Source organism: Phoxinus phoxinus (genome assembly GCF_949152265.1).
Source record: "Phoxinus phoxinus genome assembly, chromosome: 3".
Classification (NCBI taxonomy): Eukaryota; Metazoa; Chordata; class Actinopteri; order Cypriniformes; family Leuciscidae; genus Phoxinus; species Phoxinus phoxinus.
Genome location: NC_136878.1, coordinates 8,458,777 through 8,477,122, shown reverse-complemented (window position 1 = coordinate 8,477,122; position 18,346 = coordinate 8,458,777). Strand labels below are relative to the sequence as shown.

The window sequence follows — 18,346 nt, the reverse complement described above, 5'->3', positions numbered from 1 at the left end:
ATCGTACATGGTAGGTAGGCCTACTGATTGATTGATTGATTGATTGAAGATTGTTTTTTATTTCTGGATCAAACCGATACAAAATAACAAGACAGTAATCCAAGAGGATAACATGCTAAAGTAAAAATACTTATTTCCAGCACGGTCCTTGGTGTTGCACACAGGAAAAACAATAGACAGAAAAACAACAGGCAAGACATACAATATGAGGAGAAGGGTAAAAAAAACATCACATAAAAACAAAATAAAACATAAAATAAAACTATAAAGACTCTCCAATTTATCAATAACTATTCACCCTGTCCCATAAATGTTTTTTGACTTGTGCTTTAAAAATGCCTCGTGATGATAGGAGTTTTGTAGCAGTAGGCAAACTATTCCATGCCATAATACCAGTATAAAAGAAAGAAAATTTAATTGCGTTTGTAGCTCTAGGAACTATGCAAGAGCGGATGCTGGCCCTAGTATTATAGTCATGCTGCGTATGGACCATGTTTACGTTAGAGCATAAATATTTGTGGGCATGACCATTAACAATGTTAAACATATGATTCAACTTAAGTTGTTCCACTCTAAGATGTATAGGTATAGGTAGTAGACCAGCTCTTGTAAACTCCTCCTATACCTATATGAGTACGGGAGGGTACTTTTAATAGGAACCGAATAATATTGTTTTGCAGCACTTGGAATTCGTTTTTAAATTTCACAGTCAACTCAGAAAACCATGCAGAGCAAGCAAAATCTACATGGCATTGAATCAGAGTTAATACCAATAATTTCTTTACAGAGAAATCAAAAAGCTTTGTCTTGCGATATAATAACTTACAGGCACATTTGGCTAAAACCTTGGCTGCAATGGCTTCACCTTTAAGTGATTGATCCAATGTTAAACCCAACTATGTAACACTTGATTTGGATAATTTCAAACCCATTACACATCACCTTCAAAGTATTTAATTTTGCCAGTTTCCTTTTTGTACCAAACAAAATTGATTCAGTCTTGCCCAGATGCATAGAGAGCTTATTGTCTACCAGCCACTGGCTGACAGACTCGAGCTCTATGCCACGAGTATTTTCAATGTCTTTAACATTACACCCTGGGACAAGTAAAACAGAATCATCAGCATATAATAGCAACTTGCACCGTACCGCAGCTGATATGTCGTTTATATATACTAAAAATAACAGGGGCCCCAGGATCGAACCTTGGGGCACCCCGCATGTTATACTCTGTGTGTCAGAGAGGGTCCCCTCAACATCACAGACTTGAGTCCTGTCTGTTAAGAAAGAAGTGAATCATATGAGTGCGGAGTTACTAAACCCCATGCACTGTAATTTAGAAATCAAAATCTTGTGGTTCACATCGAATGCTTTTTGCAGGTCAAGTAATAGCATACCAACATAATTCCCTCGATCAAAGTTCTGACGCACATGAACAAAAAGGTGAATGAGACTGGTGTCGGTAGAATATGCAGCTCTAAAACCAGACTGGAGCTCATATAATAGATCATGCCTGATGAAATACTCCTCCACCTGTTCATACACAAGACGCTCAAAAATCTTTGATATAGACGACAAGATTGATACTGGCCTATAATTTCCAACATCAGCTCTGCTACTTTTCTTAAAAAGAGGAACCACTCTGGCATTTTTCATATTGTTTGGGAAAACACCCTGACTTATGGACAAATTTATAATATGGGTAAGAATACTATATGTAACCCCAGCACTACAAGTAAATGTAACCCCGAGGCAACAAGTCAGCTTCCTAATCTTTCAGATGCAGCCATAATATATGTCAGAACCAGTGTTAAGAGTTACACATTACAAGTAAGGTAATCTGATTACTTTTAAATTTACAACAAAAAATCAGTAGCATTTTTTTTTTTAAATAACGCAAGTATCTTTCTTTTCCCATTTATTGAGTGACACTTCTCCTGTCCGCATGAGAGAAATCAGGAGTAAGTGCAGAGACATGATGGTTATTGTAGACTGAATGCGAGCATTTATTTACGCTCACTTGCACAAAAACAGATTCAGTATTCCCCAAAATGAATAAAAACAGTGAAATACCAACTCAGAATAATGCGCTAACTTGAAATATTGTACTTTTTTTTTTAAATCTCACTTTAATGTCTTTGCTGCTGACATTCAATTATCCAATTAAACCATATGCAAAAATTACTTTAGCTAAATATCACAATTTGTATTTTTTTGTTTCATTGTTGTTTTAATTTTTCTTTCAATGTTGAGCTTTCTTCTCTTGTGTCCTTGTTCTTCTACAATCTAGAACAGCAGCTGAAAGGTTTGTTTGAGCTGCGTCCTCTACTGTACAGGTGTGTATTTGTATTTCATTCAGCCTGATGCTTATTTATTACACTTTTGGTGTGAAAGGGACTTTTCATTAACTTTTTTTTGTTATTAAAAAATAAACAAGTAAGCCTATAATCCATGTGAATATTACGTAACATCACTTTCCATTAAAAGTAACTAAGCAACACAATTTTTTTTTTTTTTTTTTAGGGAGTAATGCAATAGGCCTACTTTTAAAAGTAACTTTCCCCAACACCGGTCAGTACACCTGCAGATGACTTAATGCAGAACATCTGAATTGTTAAACAACACTTTTGCTGTGCTAAACAGTGGAGGAGTCAGAGGGAAAGCTGGATGACTTACAGAATAAATCCTTACAATGGAAAAACAGGAAATTATAAATCATATAAAAGGACTACTTCCCTTTAGTCCTTTAAAAAAATACTCTTGATTTGAGGTTCATAAAATACCACTGATTAAGAATACAAGAATATGAAACGTATTACACTGATTAAATAAATAATTTAATAGCCAAACTCAGATCATCTAAAAGAAGACCTTTCCCAAACCACAAAATAACTTGGAAAAATACAGTATAAAAAGAATCAAGAAGTTGTCACACCTTCAGTTTCCATTAAAGAAACAAACATAATCTGTGATAATTCGCAATGTAATCCATCACTAATTTGAGAAGGACAGGAAATAACTTGAATAACAGTTTGAATGAACAGGGAGTGTTGTCTTTGGAAAAGAACTGAGCAGCTGTCAACAGCCAAAAATAGAAATACACAGTGCAGTTCTTGCACCCCTTTTTTACCATAATTGAAAGATGCTACATAATTGAAGAGGCTTTTGTGTCCAAGATATCTTCCATGTTCTCATCAGTTTCAAACATATTTGGTATGAAAGCAAAATATTTGCACAGAGGCAAAAAAAGGCAAAGAAACAGTACATTTTATGAAGTCACTTCCTGAACCTGCCATCTCCTAGTTTTAGGCATCTACAATTTGTAGTCTGTACCATGTCAACCAGCATATAAAATGCACAGCAATTTTAAGAAATCACACACAAAAATAATAATAATAATAATAAAAGAATTTTTTTAAAATATACAACCTCAACTGAATGCTAAATAAATACAGCAAAGAGTTCAATTCTTTTGGTTAGATTACCTCTGGTCCAATGGGAGCAACAGATACAGTTCGAGAGCTCGAATCGCACACAAACGTCTTGTGCAGAAAAGTGACTCCATATACAGTTGTGCTACAATGACAAATGCTTGTTCTCTTTGGAGTAAAAAAAAAAAAAGTCAATGCATTATTTTCAAAAGGACAATTTTACACATACACAAACACTGCATCACATTAACAAACCTCCACAGACAACCAGCAGAAATACCAGACATAGAAATGACATGTGGATGCCATGTGTATGAGATGCAGTGTATCTTAGTATTTCACTGTTTGGTGCATTTGACGACAGCATGCTTCACTTTTTTTTTTTTTTTGATCACTTGTCGCATGGGTTCACGTAAATCAATAGGGAATTATCGAACATGCAATTAGTATGTGAAGCTCAGCGTCTCCCTGAGTTGTTGCGTACGTGGGCTGCAACGGCCAAATCGGACTCATGCGTTGTCGTATATACAAACATACACTGGCACGTATATCTCTATCACAAACTCACTTTCATTTTCACTCACACACATATAGAATTTGGTACAAATATGACAGAGCTATGGACTAACACCAAATAAAAAGGCATCCACAGTTTCCCTCATTCGCGTTTCTGTAAGCAACCTCAATAGAAAAATGACAAAATAAACATCTTCATGTATATAGAAACGGCTCTATTCGCACAGTCTATAAAACGCCCCGGAGAGTCTGTCTGAAACAGGGGTCCTTTCTCAGTCCAGATACACTTTGGCTTCTCTGTGCCTTCGTCTTGCACAATGTGTTACACAAAGTCTTCTTTAGATGTCTCAGCAAACTATTGCTCTTCGTAGACCCACACTGATATACTGTAATGGCTAGCGCTAAAACGGGTCTGGGGGAAAAAAGTGCTAAATGTCCAATGGGTGCGTGGGATATCGGTGAATTGTGTGTGAGTGTGTCAAATGGCACTCTCGTTGTGTGTGCTGTGGTTGGCCTGGCACGTGGGTTGGCTGTTCTGTTCGATGAGGAGCGAGGTCGTCTCGTCGGGGGCATCCGTGAGCGTGAGCATGTTTTCCGACGAGGGGTTGGGAATGGATGACGTGCTGTTAGCCACGCGGCCGTGTCCGCTGTCTGGAGACTGGGGCGAGCTGTCCAGCCGAGACGCCATCAGACCGTTTTGATACTGAGAGCGTGTGATCTGGAAAACAGGAAGAGACGGAAAGGTATTGTGAGAGGTTCAGAGATGATACATTTCAGTATATTCTATTGTATCTTTCACTTGTTTATTTTGTGCTATAACTAGTAGTAAAGATGATCGGTTCACATGCCGTATGTATTTTGCTATAAAAATGACAGAATATGAAAGCTGAGACTTAAGAAAGCTTATTGCGATTTTTGGATGGTAGGTGCGCTACAAATTTGACAAATTTACAAGTTTTGTTCACGCATCAACTGAAAACAGCATAGACTAAATGAAGATCGATTAAAGTCGGCTTCTAGAACAAGAAAAGAATTTAGGGCGGGGCTTGATTTTGTCCATGGGGAATTGATTGGATGGTTGAGGATTTCTATAGGTGGGTCCTTTGTGAGTGACAGGTTGTCCCGGCCTCGCGCCAGTAAACGTAGAGTATTGAAGAAATTTTGCTGCAAGAAGGGAGGGGAAGTTATTTTGATTAAATATAACGAAGGCACATGAATTAAAAAATATATATACATATATGTGCACGGATAAATTATTAACAATTAAAAACAAAAATAGGAATTGTGAATTTTGATTTCATGGTGCCTTTAAAATGAGAAATAAATGATGTCAACCCAGCCCTAGGGTCCACTCCACACACACATGCTGACATGTTTACCTGTTGCAGTTTATCCACACTGTGTACATGAAATATACGCTGGGACAGCCAAAACGTACAATTGTAAAAGCGCTACCGTTTTATAGTTACTACACCATATCTTTACCTTCACAAACTGTAGGTCTGCCAGAGCTCGGACATTGAAGTCTGGTGTGTACTGTGGCAATGGAGCGCTGCTGAGCTGCGTGTTGCTGCCACCGACAGACTGAGGTTCAGGGTGATCCGAGTAGTTTAGAGACGCAGATCGGTTGAGTCCGCTGATGTGAGAGGGCGAGCGGAATTCTGAAACACACACATGGAATGTTGAAAACGTGTGAGAGATGAGGGCGAGCAAATGACAACAGACTTGCCCAACACAATGATGATGATATACAATGTATATAGGAGTTACAGTGCAAAACATATGAGAAATAAAATAAACCAAAAAACTAAATAATACTTTACCACTTTTCATTGATCAAAAGTTACAAAGACCTTAAAATGTTATTTTTTTTAAACTATTTTTCAAATAAATGTTCTTTTAAACTTTCTATTCATCAATGAATCATGAAAAAAGGTATTACGGCTTCCACAAAAATATTAAGCACCACAACGGTTCTCAACATTGATAAGAAACGTTTGAGCAGTAAGTGACTTTGCAAGATGATAGATGTGTAAAGTTGTCTTTAAAATAAATGTAGTGCAGCAGACATGCTGTGGCAGATGAGACGAGTTCATCCGAAAATAAACAATTCAATGCATCAGCACATTTTCAGAGAGAGAGAGAGAGAGAGAGAGAGAGAGAGAGAGAGAGAGAGAGAGAGAGAGAGAGAGAGAGAGAGAGAGAGAGAGAGAGAGAGAGAGAGAGAGAGAGAGAGAGAGAGAGAGAGATGCAAACACACTCTTCATCACTACAAGGTGTTAGTAGAGAGGTTCAGAGAAGAGTGTTAAAAGAGTAGTTCACACAACAATGAATACAGGCACATAAAATATAAGACAATGCAGGAACTCATGGAACATACACCGTCATTCAAGTTTCATGGTTTTACGATTTTTTTTGTTTTGTTGAAAAAAAAAGGTATTCAGCAAGGATGCATTTAATAATACAAAGGTAACAATAAAGGCATTTATAATGTTACAAATTATTTTGATATGAAATAAACGCTGTTCTTTTCAACTTCCTGTTCCTCAAAGATTTTTGTTTCCACACAAATATTAAGCAGCACAACTGTCTTGAGCAGCAAATCATCATATTAGAATGATTTCTGAAGGATCATGTGACACTGAAGACTGGAGTAATGATGCTGAAAATTCTGCTTTACCATAACAGGAATAAAATAACATTGTAAACTAAAAAAATAACATTCAAAAACTAATCCTACCAACCCCAAACTTTTGAACGCTAGTGTACATGTTTATAGTTGTTGTTGTAATGTGTGCGAGTGTGTAAGAAAGAATACATTCTGATGTGAAGAAACACCAGACAAAAAGGATAAGGTATGCTGATGTGAGGGATATCACACAGATAAAGACAAGCTCCACTCAGATATCGCCACCTACTGGCACATTCAATGTACAGCAGCCCACAGTTGGATAGTTCACCCAAAAATAAAAATTATCATTGTCTTGTGTGAAATTATTTCTTCTATCAAACACAAAAGAAGCCATCTTGAGGAATGTCAAGCCACAAAAAGACAAATTAAAGCACCATGACAGCATCCACATTTTGAGCCTTACATTACTATTACAAAAAAAAAAAAACATTTAATTTGATATTCACTGAAAATGCACCATAGCTTCTGCGTATAATTTGTGCTTGCGCATATTCATTATATGGACAGTTTTTATGGTGCTTTTTGTGACTTGAAAGTGCCTACTTTTACATTTATAGAAAAGAGCTGCTTTTCAGCTAAATATCTTTGTGTCCCACAAAGAAATAAATTCATACAGGTTTGGAACGTGGGTGAGAAAATCATGACAGAATTTTCATTTTTGGGTGAACTATCCCTTTAAGTGTGTCAATTATTAAAGGAACACTCCACTTTTTATTTTAAATAGGCTCATTTTCCAACTCCCCTAGCTTTACCGTTTTCGAATCCATTCAGCCGATCTCCGGGTCTGGCGGTAGCACTTTTAGCATAGCTTAGCATAGATCATTGAATCTGATTAGACCGTTAGCATCTCTCTCAAAAAAATGACCAAAGAGTTTAGATATTTTTCCTATTTAAAAAGTGACTCTTCTGTAGTTACATCGTGTACTAAGACCGACAGAAAATGAAAAGTTGCGATTTTCTAGGCCAATATGACTAGGAACTATACTCTCATTCCTGCGTAATAATCAAGGATCTGTGCTGCCGTACCAGCAGGCGCAATGATATTACAAACTTAGTGCCGGTCACGTTGGAAGTTACCGGGCTATTTTACCCATAGATATCCATATAAGCCGAGGCTAGATGTCTTAAGGCGGAGTCTCAAACGGTATCACCGGCGGCCATCTTGTCACAGGGAAGCTTTCTGGCGGGCTCTGTGGTATCTGAAGTAAGGTGAGTGATCTGCACGAACACAAACACTCTTATCTCGCTGAAATCTTGACAAATTTACAAGCGGTTTGGTTTCTTACAAACGTTATTAACGTGGCTATAATTCTGGATGCTTGAACAGGTTGAAATGTATATTAATATAATTATTCATATGTATGCAGTGTCATAACTACATTTATGATGTTTATAACAAACCAAACCGTTTGAAAATTGGTAGAAAATTGAGCAAGTTATGGTTATTTAAAAAGTACATGCACCATTAAAACACAATGTTACGAGTGGGCGTGCCTCCTGTGGCAAGATGGCCGCCGTGTGCGGACATCGACCTCCATTGGCCAGCAGCGCGTACGAGACATCAAGCCTTTATTATATGATATCTATGATTTTACCAAGCTATACCGGGGACTATTGTCAGGCGCTGCGTAATATCATTGCGCCTGCGGGTACGGCTGCACAGTTCCTTGATTATTACGCAGGAATGAGAGTATAGTTCCTAGTCATATTGCCTAGAAAATCGCAACTTTTCATTTTCTGTCGGTCTTAGTACACGATGTAACTACAGAAGAGGCAAGTTTAAATAGGAAAAATATCGAAACTCTTTGGTCATTTTTTTGAGAGAGATGTTAACGGTCTAATCAGATTCAATGATCTATGCTAAGCTATGCTAAAAGTGCTACCGCCAGACCCGGAGATCGGCTGAATGGATTCGAAAACGGTAAAACTCAACTGTTTAACTCTAGAGGAGTTGGAGAATGAGCTTATTTCCAAAAAGTGGAGTGTTCCTTTAAGGCTCTGCAGGGTAAAAGGTGTATGAGAGGAATTATTCAACTCCAGATCTGTTCGACTGATCAAATCTACGTAAATCAAAGTGTTACGTTATTGATGTCTGTAAACAAAAACCTATCCACTATACTATTCTTAAGAGATAGGAGAAGGAGCAAAAGGCGGCCCCTTAAATAGCACTTGAATGTTATTTCTGCAAAAACAATCACTGTTAATCAGTCTGACCCTTCCCTGTCAGTGGTTAGAGCCCCGACATGCCGGCAGTTACCTGGGAAACGAGAGAAGAGAGAGCATCTCTTAAGAGACAGGTGACGAGGACGAGACACACTCACTGGGAGCGAGAGAGAAATACAGATTGATGATACATGTAAGACAGGGTTGAGGGAAGAGGGAAGTACAGGTAGAGGGAAAACACAAGAAGACACGCACTACCGTTCAAAAGATTGGGGTCAGTGAGATGTTTTTAAAGTAAAAAATTTATTATAGCAAGGTTGCTTTAAATAGATAAAAAAATGACAGTAAAGCCGTGTATAATGGTACAAAAGATTTCTATTTCAAATAAATGCTGTTCAACTTTCTATCCATCAAAGAATCCTGAAAAAAATTAGAGATTTCACTCTTAGAAAAAAAGGTTCAATGGGATTATAAATAGAGCCCACAGGTTCTTGGCTCAATTTTAAAGAACACTTTACGCCAAAAACTTTCTAAATAAGGACTTATTTTCATGTTTTAATTCATACAATTTAATCCTAATTAAAAACAATTAAAACAAAATTAATAAAAAAAGGTTCTATATGAAGATCTGATAGAAACACTTTAAGGTTCTATAAAGGGTGTATTATGTCCTAATATATTTTGGACCTATGGTTTATTTCCCATTTTTTAAGTGAATTTTAAATCCTATATGTGGGCTTTTGAACTGTTTAAAAAAAAAAAAAAACATGTTACTGTATTTTTGATAAAATAAAGCAGCCTTGGTGAGCATAGGAATTTTCTTTCAAAAACATAAAAAAAATTTATGAATCCCAAACCTTTGAACGATAGTGTACATTCATGAACACAGATAGAAAAACACCAGCATGACCTCTATTATAAATAAAGTGTTAATTGACCCAAAAATGGATATTTATTTACTCGCCCTGATGACAATCCAAAATGGACTTACTTTCTTTCGTGGGACGCAAAAGGAGATGTTAGGCAGAACATTCACGCTGCTCTTTGTGTGTGTGGAAAAAAAGAAATTTAAGTCATTAAACCCTATAAAGCCTCCTCTCCATCACAGCTCTCAAATCTCATTCATATAGATGTAATTACACACATGAAGATGCATTACATCAGGTGTTACATCTATAATGCCAATTGAAACTGGTTGTTGAACAGGTGGAATATATGAAAGCTATGGCAGAGCCGATTTCCAGTGACTTCAATTTTGCTCTGTTCCTCACACAAAGCTATTGTACAGATTCAAAATGCTTATACTGTGGAAGTTGTATGAAATACTTTTATGATGCTATTTCTGTCCTTTTTGGTGCTTCCCATTTACTTCTATGACAAAGGACAGCATCCACATTCAGCCAACAATCTCCTTTTGTACACCACTGAAAATCACACAGGTTTGGAATGACATGATGGTGAGTGACGGTAAAAAAAAGACAATTTATGGGTGAACTAACCCTTTAAATGAACTAAGAGGAAGCAGATGGCCACTAGAGGGCGATGATGTCCAGCTTTTTCAGAGCTCAACACGTAAAGATGGGTGGCCTGGAAAAGTCCCAGAATCCCACGTGAGATAATTATAATTATGAGTGATTAGTGGCAAAGCCGACTGTTGCTTTAAAGTATTTTCCCATCTGTTGTTGAACCCTTTCATAATGTGGCCTTTACCATAATGCACACACACACGCACAAACAAGACCACCTACTGTTCATTCATGCACAAATCCGAAAGGATAGTCTGTAGGATATGATCTTTAAATAGACTATCCTGACGTCGAGTCACTTAATAATGAACCCACAGCTTTGAAGGGGTGAGTAACACAATATGTAGTAGCATGTATGTTTGTGCATGTTGGTAAATCAAATATTAGAGGTTTAGACTGTCCTATTGATTCCCATTTTTAAGTTGTTGATGAAACGAAGTATGAAAAGTGTCTTGGTTTGCATGCATTTCTGATGCATGTTTTAGTTTGTGTGTGTTTGACTCACCTAATGTTGGAGCGCTGAGAGCCATGACTCCATAGAAAGAGAAAGGTCCAGTCTCGAACTTCATGTTTTCATTCCCAGCCTCCACCTCCACACGGCCCTGTACACAATAAAGGAAGATGATTCTGGCTGGGTTTTTTAAAACAAGAACTGCAAAAAAAAAAAAAAAAAAACTTCAAAGTGCATAAATTGTAGGTTTAAACAAAGTAAAAACAACATTATTCTGAAATAATATAACAAGTTTAAATAACCGTTTTCTTATTTAAATATATTTGTAAGTGTAATTTAATCCTGTGATGCAAAGCTGAATTTTCAGCATCATTACTCCAGTCTTCATTGTCACATGATCCTTCAGAAATCATTCTAATATGATGATTTGCGGCTCAAGAAACATTTCTTATTATTATCGATGTTGAAAACGGCTGTGCTGCTTAATTATTTGTGGAAAACATGATACTTATCAGGATTCTATGATTAATAGACAAGTTTAAAAGAGCAGGATTTATTTGAAATAGAATGTCTTCAATATCTTTACTGTAACTTTTGATTAAATTAATGCGACTTTGCTGAATAAAAGCATTATTTTTTTTCAAACTAAATTTACTGACCCCAAACCTCTGAATGGTCGTGTGCATTCTGATGAAAATATGCTCATTAACAAACATTAACAAAAATATTCCTGAAACAAGTACAATGCTCTTTTCAATATTTTGACAAGCTCAAAAAAAAATGGACAAAAAAGGTACTGTACAAAATAGTACAAATAGCCATGATAGCCAAAAATCATGTCTTCGACTGAAAGTCTGCTTTCATTCAATTGAAATCAGTAGCGTGAACATTTTTCAAAACATCTTCCCTTTGTGTTGCATGGGAAAACAGGGTTTGAGTGTGTGAATAAATGATAGATTTGTCATTTTTAGGTGAACTAATCTTTTGAATGAATTGGAGACATGAGATCATACCACAAGACTAGTTTCCCAGAGGCACCACCACCTAGGTGGACAGACACATAAATGAACAACTAGCTTTAGACCGAGAAGAAACGATAGGAGTGAGTGAATGTGAGCTCTGGTCAAGAGGAATGCGAGAACTGTAGCACAGTAAATCCACTGAGACAACAATGATGCTCTGAGAGAGGGGGCCGAATACCACGAGTGACTGATGTCCACATAATGAGGTGCACAATGCAGCGACACACACACACACACACACCAAGGTAGTGAGATTGTTTGCAGGGAGGGGACTGCAGCAGCTGCATGAATCCCGTTTTTCTGGAAAGATCAGATCAATTACGTTTCACAAATATGCAAACTGACCTTACAGAGAAAGACCTCCAGGACAAAAAGTACAGACACACAAACATCAGAAATGGGGAGAAGAGATCTTTAAATAGATCGTCCTGACTGTCATTGTGCCACTTAATATGCAAATCCACGACTGTTAGAAGGGTGTGAAAATATGTGTGCTGACAAAGGTAAAAGTTCACATTTGTCCTTTATAAACACTTAACAAGCACATCCCACCTTAGGATGTCAACAACATACAATCTCGCATATCCAGTTCTTACAAATACTGTTAAACACCAACTTAACTAAATGAGGACCAAAGACTTCAATTGTTTTTACAAAAGCCAATATGTGCGTTAATAAATAATAGTGAAAATAAAAACAATAAAACACTTTTTTTAAATTCATTTTTTATGACTTTTATCGTTATTTAAATCCAGCCAATTCTTGAATTGTAATTGTTATAAATTATTATTATTAATAATTATAATATTATTTTAAAATAAAGCCAATTGTTTTTAATAAATAGTAGTAATCATAATTAATAAATATTGACTTAATTTTTTTGTATTTCAATCAATCATAATAATAGTACTAATAATACAAAATATTGACTTCTATTGTTTTTTAAAGAAGCCAATTCTTACATTTTAATAATAATAAATTATACTACTAATTATAATAATAATAATAAAAATGTGTTTTTAAATGAAGCCAAATATTAAATTTTTATGTTGCAAACTTTTGTCAGATTTAGCCAACTCATTTGAATATTTTTACCTCATAAACAGAATGAGCCTTTAATGCCAGACAGATGGGCTGTATGAATAACAGAGGTGTTGAGAAGAGATAATGTTTGTTTATATATACGTGTGTGTGTGTGTGTGTGTGTGTGTGTGTGTGTGTGTGTGTGTGTGTGTGTGTGTGTACGTGCAGAAGGCCTCGTTGAGTTGCATCACTCCGTAACCTCTTCTCAGCGTCAGTATTGTCAATCATTCACAAACATAACGTGGGTGGCCAAGCACACAGTGTAAAATTACTATGAGTATGTTTAACAGCTCATTGTTTGAGTAACTAACAACAGTGAGCACAAGCAAACATCTTCAAATATTTGTGTACAGAAGAGACAATCACAGCCTCTCTTCCCGCACTGCTATAATTCTCTTCATCACGAAGCGGAGTTAAAAATAGGTATGTGCAAAACTATATATATCCAAAATCAATTAGACAGTGGTTTGTCTGAACAATTAGACGCTCTTGAAGATGTCCTGTATAATTATGCCTCTTTACAGCTACTCCACCAGACAGATTTCTTTAATGTATTCCACCAAGCAAGCAGAGCCCTTCAGTAACTTACAGTGACCAACAGATATTTAACAAATAAAAAGGCCAAATAACTATAAGGTTTTGTTTCATAAAAATATCACAGTGCTCACAAAAATGAAGACCTACATATTATAAATAATGAGAGCTTTAAAGGAACACTCCACTTTTTTTTTTTGGAAATAAGCTCATTCTCCAACTCCTCTAGAGTTAAACAGTTGAGTTTTACCGTTTTCAAATCCATTCAGCCGATCTCCGGGTCTGGCGGTAGCACTTTTAGCATAGCTTAGCATAGATCATTGAATCTGATTAGACCGTTAGCATCTTTCTCAAAAAAATAACCAAACAGTTTAGATATTTTTCCTATTTAAAACTTGACTCTTCTGTAGTTACATTGTGTACTAAGACCGACAGAAAATGGTAAGTTGCGATTTTCTAGGCCAATATGACTAGGAACTATACTCTCATTCCTGCGTAATAATCAAGGAACTGTGCAGCCGTACCCGCAGGCGCAATGATATTACGCAGCGGCTGAAAATAGTCCCCAGCTCGGTAACTTCAAACGTAAAAAAAAAAGAAAAAAGAAAAAAAGAGGTAACTTCCAACGTGACCGGCACGAGTTTGTAATATTGCGCCTGCTGGTACGGCAGCAGTTCCTTGATTATTACGCAGGAATGAGAGTATAGTTCCTAGTCATATTGGCCTAGAAAATCGCAACTTATCATTTTCTGTCGGTAGTTACTATTTAAAATATTACATTTTAGACAATACAAAAGTCTTATCTTTACATTAAAATAATATTAAAAGATAAACCTATTAAAAAAATCATTTTGAATATATAAAATATTTAAAGCAAAATTTGAAAAATTCATCCTGTCTTTATTTTCGTAATTTGTCTATCATCTAATGTTTTACTAATTATGTCTATTCATTTTTATTGTATGTCAGGTCTTCGGATTGTGCCAAAACGTCAAGTTTAAGTTAAAGTGCAAATTGGAAAATCAACGTACTAAATTTATTTCACAGCACTGAATCTACTCTTTTATTCCTCATAAACTCCAAGTCCTTTTGGCACATACGCACAGGAGCGCAACAGAAGAAGTGCTGTGTATCTTTAGCACAACGCTTGACACCTCAGAGAAAGCAGCATTAACATTTGATGAAGGTCAGTCAGCCCGCTCTCAGCTGGAGGCCATCTTCAACTGGTGCCAGGAAAGAAAGGTCTCCATGTTGGGAAGTCTACTTGCAAGCACACTCAATGTATTAAATAATAATCATAATAATACAGCACATCCTGCTTCCAACACACACACACACACACACACCATTGAGCGGCTTTAAATAATAAATAACAAAAAGCCACACAAACAGATGCCCAACATATTTAACAGCCTCAAACTGCTGCTAGTGTGCTCTTCATAATCTATTAATGAATCTCCTTCCCGCTGTGAATAATCTACACCGGGTGAACTAACTTCAGACATTTTAACCGGAGAGCTTGAACTTGACAAGTTAATTCCATGACAGTTCAAGAAACAAAGTTCACACTCTCAGAAGCGTAAATGCCAAAAAAAAAAAAGTTACAAGTGCCCCAATTATGCTTTTTCAGATAGTACCTTTCATGTAGCGGTAATATAGCCGTTTGTGAACGTAAAAGTTCTGTGAAGATGAAAGTGTCTCTCGAAAGAAAGAACCGATTTCTGAACTGCCTGAAAAAAGTGATTCCAGTCTTACTTCCTGCTCGAACCTACGTAGGTCTGTAACAAATTTGCATAATGACAGCATATGGTCTTTTGCATTGTATATGTGACCCTGGACCCAAAAATGAGACACATGGGTACATTTTTTGAAATTGAGATATCATTGAGATACAACTATTTGAAAATCTGGAATCTGAGGGCGCAAAAAAAAAAAAAAAAAAAAAAAAAATCGAAACAATGAGAAAAATTGCCTAAAGTTGCGTATTTATGTTCGCGATTGTGCTGCATTCATTCACAAAAATAAATGTTTTATACATTTACGATAGAAAGCTCCTGTTAGCCTTCACCAGAGCGAGGACGCTCTGAAGCGTTTTTTTTTTTAAATAGTTCAAAGTTACTATCAGATTTAATGTTATTACCTTGACAAACTATACATCATTAAAAATATATAAGTCTCACGTTTCAGTATTTGACCACTATTGTATTCTGAGAAACTTATAGTGACAGTTATGTCTTAATTTGTGTCAGGATTTATGTAATGAAAAAATGAGTCGATACCTTTAATATGAATTATGAGCATCAGCGCGTCCATTCATAAAAAAACTCCGGTGGTGTTGTCATGAGAACGCGTGACAAAACAACGTTCCTCAGGGCTTTTGGCTCAAAAATGTGCAGATTTGGAGAAATATTGATATATTCTCATAGGTTTACATCAGATTTCTATAGACAGGAATAATATTTATTGAATTTATATCAAAATGCGTCCATGTAATCATATGCGCGCTGGATACTCTGATGTACTGTGTTTTCAAACCATACAGAAGACTGAGGGCGCCAGAGATACACAGAATAATCCATATACGGATGCACTGCACATGAAGAAGAGCCATACCATGTGACCTTCCAGGACGCCACTTACATAAACACAGCTAGCTTTCAGAGATCGTTGTAACATGCAGATAAAGATGTTTTGAAGACAATAAACATGATTGCAATGATATTTGATTTACCTGTGTTCTTCGAGCCATGTCAGGTATTTTTATAATAATAGATTATATGTATAATGTAATGCTAATCTATATAGACTTTACAATAGTGCAGAATAACATAAACTCATTTATTTTCTGTCTGATTTTCTTTTCTGAAGCCAAATAAGCTCATAGAAGATTATTTAAAACACTCGACTTGCGTTTTAAAGTAAGTTTGGAGCACAAACACGGTTTTAATCTCATAAATTGTCGTGTATTGATGGTGTGCTAAGCTAACATGCTAGCTAGCTCTCTAGTTGCACCTGCCATCTAGCTGTTATTTTTTATGATTTTTTTCTAAATCGGAATGCTTACTGAAATATTTATTTATTTAAGAAAGGCATTTGATACAGTTATAAATGTGAAAGGTGAGAACTATGAAAGAAATTAGGGGGTGAAACGGCGTGAATAGCCAGATCGTTAGCCATTATAATGCAAACAAAAGAAAAGCATATTTATGGCCATAAGCAGGCTGGAGAGGTGTGAATGAGTGCAGGAGAGACTGACACTGAATGGGGCTCGTTTGCACCACAAAAAAATAGAGACAATAGACTGAATAGATGCTAATAGATGACAATAAACACAAGTTTGCACAAGTTTGAGTCAATTCAAAATAAAGTAATTTGAGATGATCTTGAAAAACATTTAACAAAATACAGAGTTTTAGACTTATCACCTTCAAATTTTAAATATAACATGGTCAGACATGTGTCTTTAGCTGGAGTGCATTTCTAGAGTGCTGACGGGCCAACTTCAATTTAATTTTCATGAAGATGTTTCATAAAAATAAATTTCTAATAACTTACACAACTTTGAAGCTATTCATAATTTTTTTTTCATTATGACAATAATTCATTCTACATTTCCAATAAAGTGCCAGGTGTCAGCTTTCAAATGAGATCATGCTTGTGCTTTTAGGACAAAGGGTCAATTAACTGAATCTGTTTTAGGTTCAGAATGCAATTTCTGGGGATTTTTCAAAAATGGCGCTGAAGGCTAACAGGTTAAATGGAACATGATCTTTACTTAATATACTAATGATTTTTGGCATTAAAGAAAAATCGATAATTTTGACCCATACAATGTATTGTTGGCTATTGCCACAAATATACCCGTGCAACTTGTGACTGGTTTTGTGATCCAGGGTTACATATTATAAAAAATAAGAAGTGTTTTTTAAACTATTTTTTAAAATCTTGGATGCATGTAAATCTATTGTAGGAGAACTCCACAACTAAATCAGGAACCTTTAAAATAAGAATATTTTTGTGATATGTGGTTCCCCGCATTTATTTTGTGGATTATCATAGTTTTGAACATTCATTATAGAAGAAACAATGTGTGAGGTCTGAAATTCACTGAATCACTGAAAGGTTGAGGTGTGCATGTGATGTTTAACCATCATGAGCTGAATGGTCTAATGATTGTTTAGAGGCCAATAATAACAACAACAAATCCAAGAAAGAGACCGAGAGAATGAATGAAGGAATACATGATGGATGATTGTTCCACTGTGGGAAAAAGTACAACTCTGCACTTAGGAAGTCATCTGGATTTTGCATGTGAAAAGCGCCAAAAAAATCTGAGATGAGCTTCATCCAGGTGATAACAATTTAACACAGTGTAAAATCACCAAGCTAATGGATGGGAAAGTGTGTGCAGACATTTTTCGTAGTTAAACCTGCTTTATTGGCAATAACCTCCATCAAATGCTTTTTTTTATTGCTCCTTCAGTTGTGCAAAACTTCCAAGGTATTTTGGCTCATTTCTTTATACAAAACAGTTGCAGCATATTTTTGGGATGCCTTTCTTGAGAGTTTTTTTTAGCTCATGCCAGACCATTAAAGTGGACTAAAGTCAAGACACTTTTTTTTTCTTTCTTTTTCCCCCCCAATTTTTTTTTAAACATACAGAAACAGCCTCTTTTTTACTGTAGATTCTGTGTTCTGAATTCTTCTGAAGCGACCAGAACATATACATGCAGGGCTGTACAGGGAAAACATTGGTCTGTGCGATGAATAAATTTACCACTGTAGCACGCGTGCGGTACAGTTTTGCATGTTCATAACACAGCACGCTTACTGTATTTTCCGGACTATAAGTCGCACTTTTTTTCATAGTTTAGCTGGTCCTGCGACTTAAGCTACGTTCACACTACAAGCGACTTTGTCGCTGCAGG

At 36.1% G+C, this 18,346-nt stretch overlaps 1 protein-coding gene across 2 annotated transcripts in view; it reads right to left on the bottom strand.

Annotated features, from left to right (window-relative positions):
* Positions 1-2,817: 2,817 nt before the first annotated feature.
* The window catches only part of LOC306995687 (metal transporter CNNM4), a 36,892-nt gene continuing 21,363 nt past the window's right edge, over positions 2,818-18,346 (bottom strand). Inside the window, exons 5-8 of one of the 2 annotated variants that reach the window (XM_079607487.1) lie at positions 10,834-10,930; positions 8,897-8,959; positions 5,433-5,608; positions 2,818-4,665 (exon numbers count right to left, since the gene is read on the bottom strand). In XM_079607487.1, coding sequence (XP_079463613.1) covers positions 4,426-4,665; positions 5,433-5,608; positions 8,897-8,959; positions 10,834-10,930 — 576 coding nt within the window. In that variant the 3' untranslated portion in view covers positions 2,818-4,425. The remainder of the gene's footprint in view (positions 4,666-5,432; positions 5,609-8,896; positions 8,960-10,833; positions 10,931-18,346) is intronic. The other variant, XM_079607488.1, reaches the window with a different exon arrangement.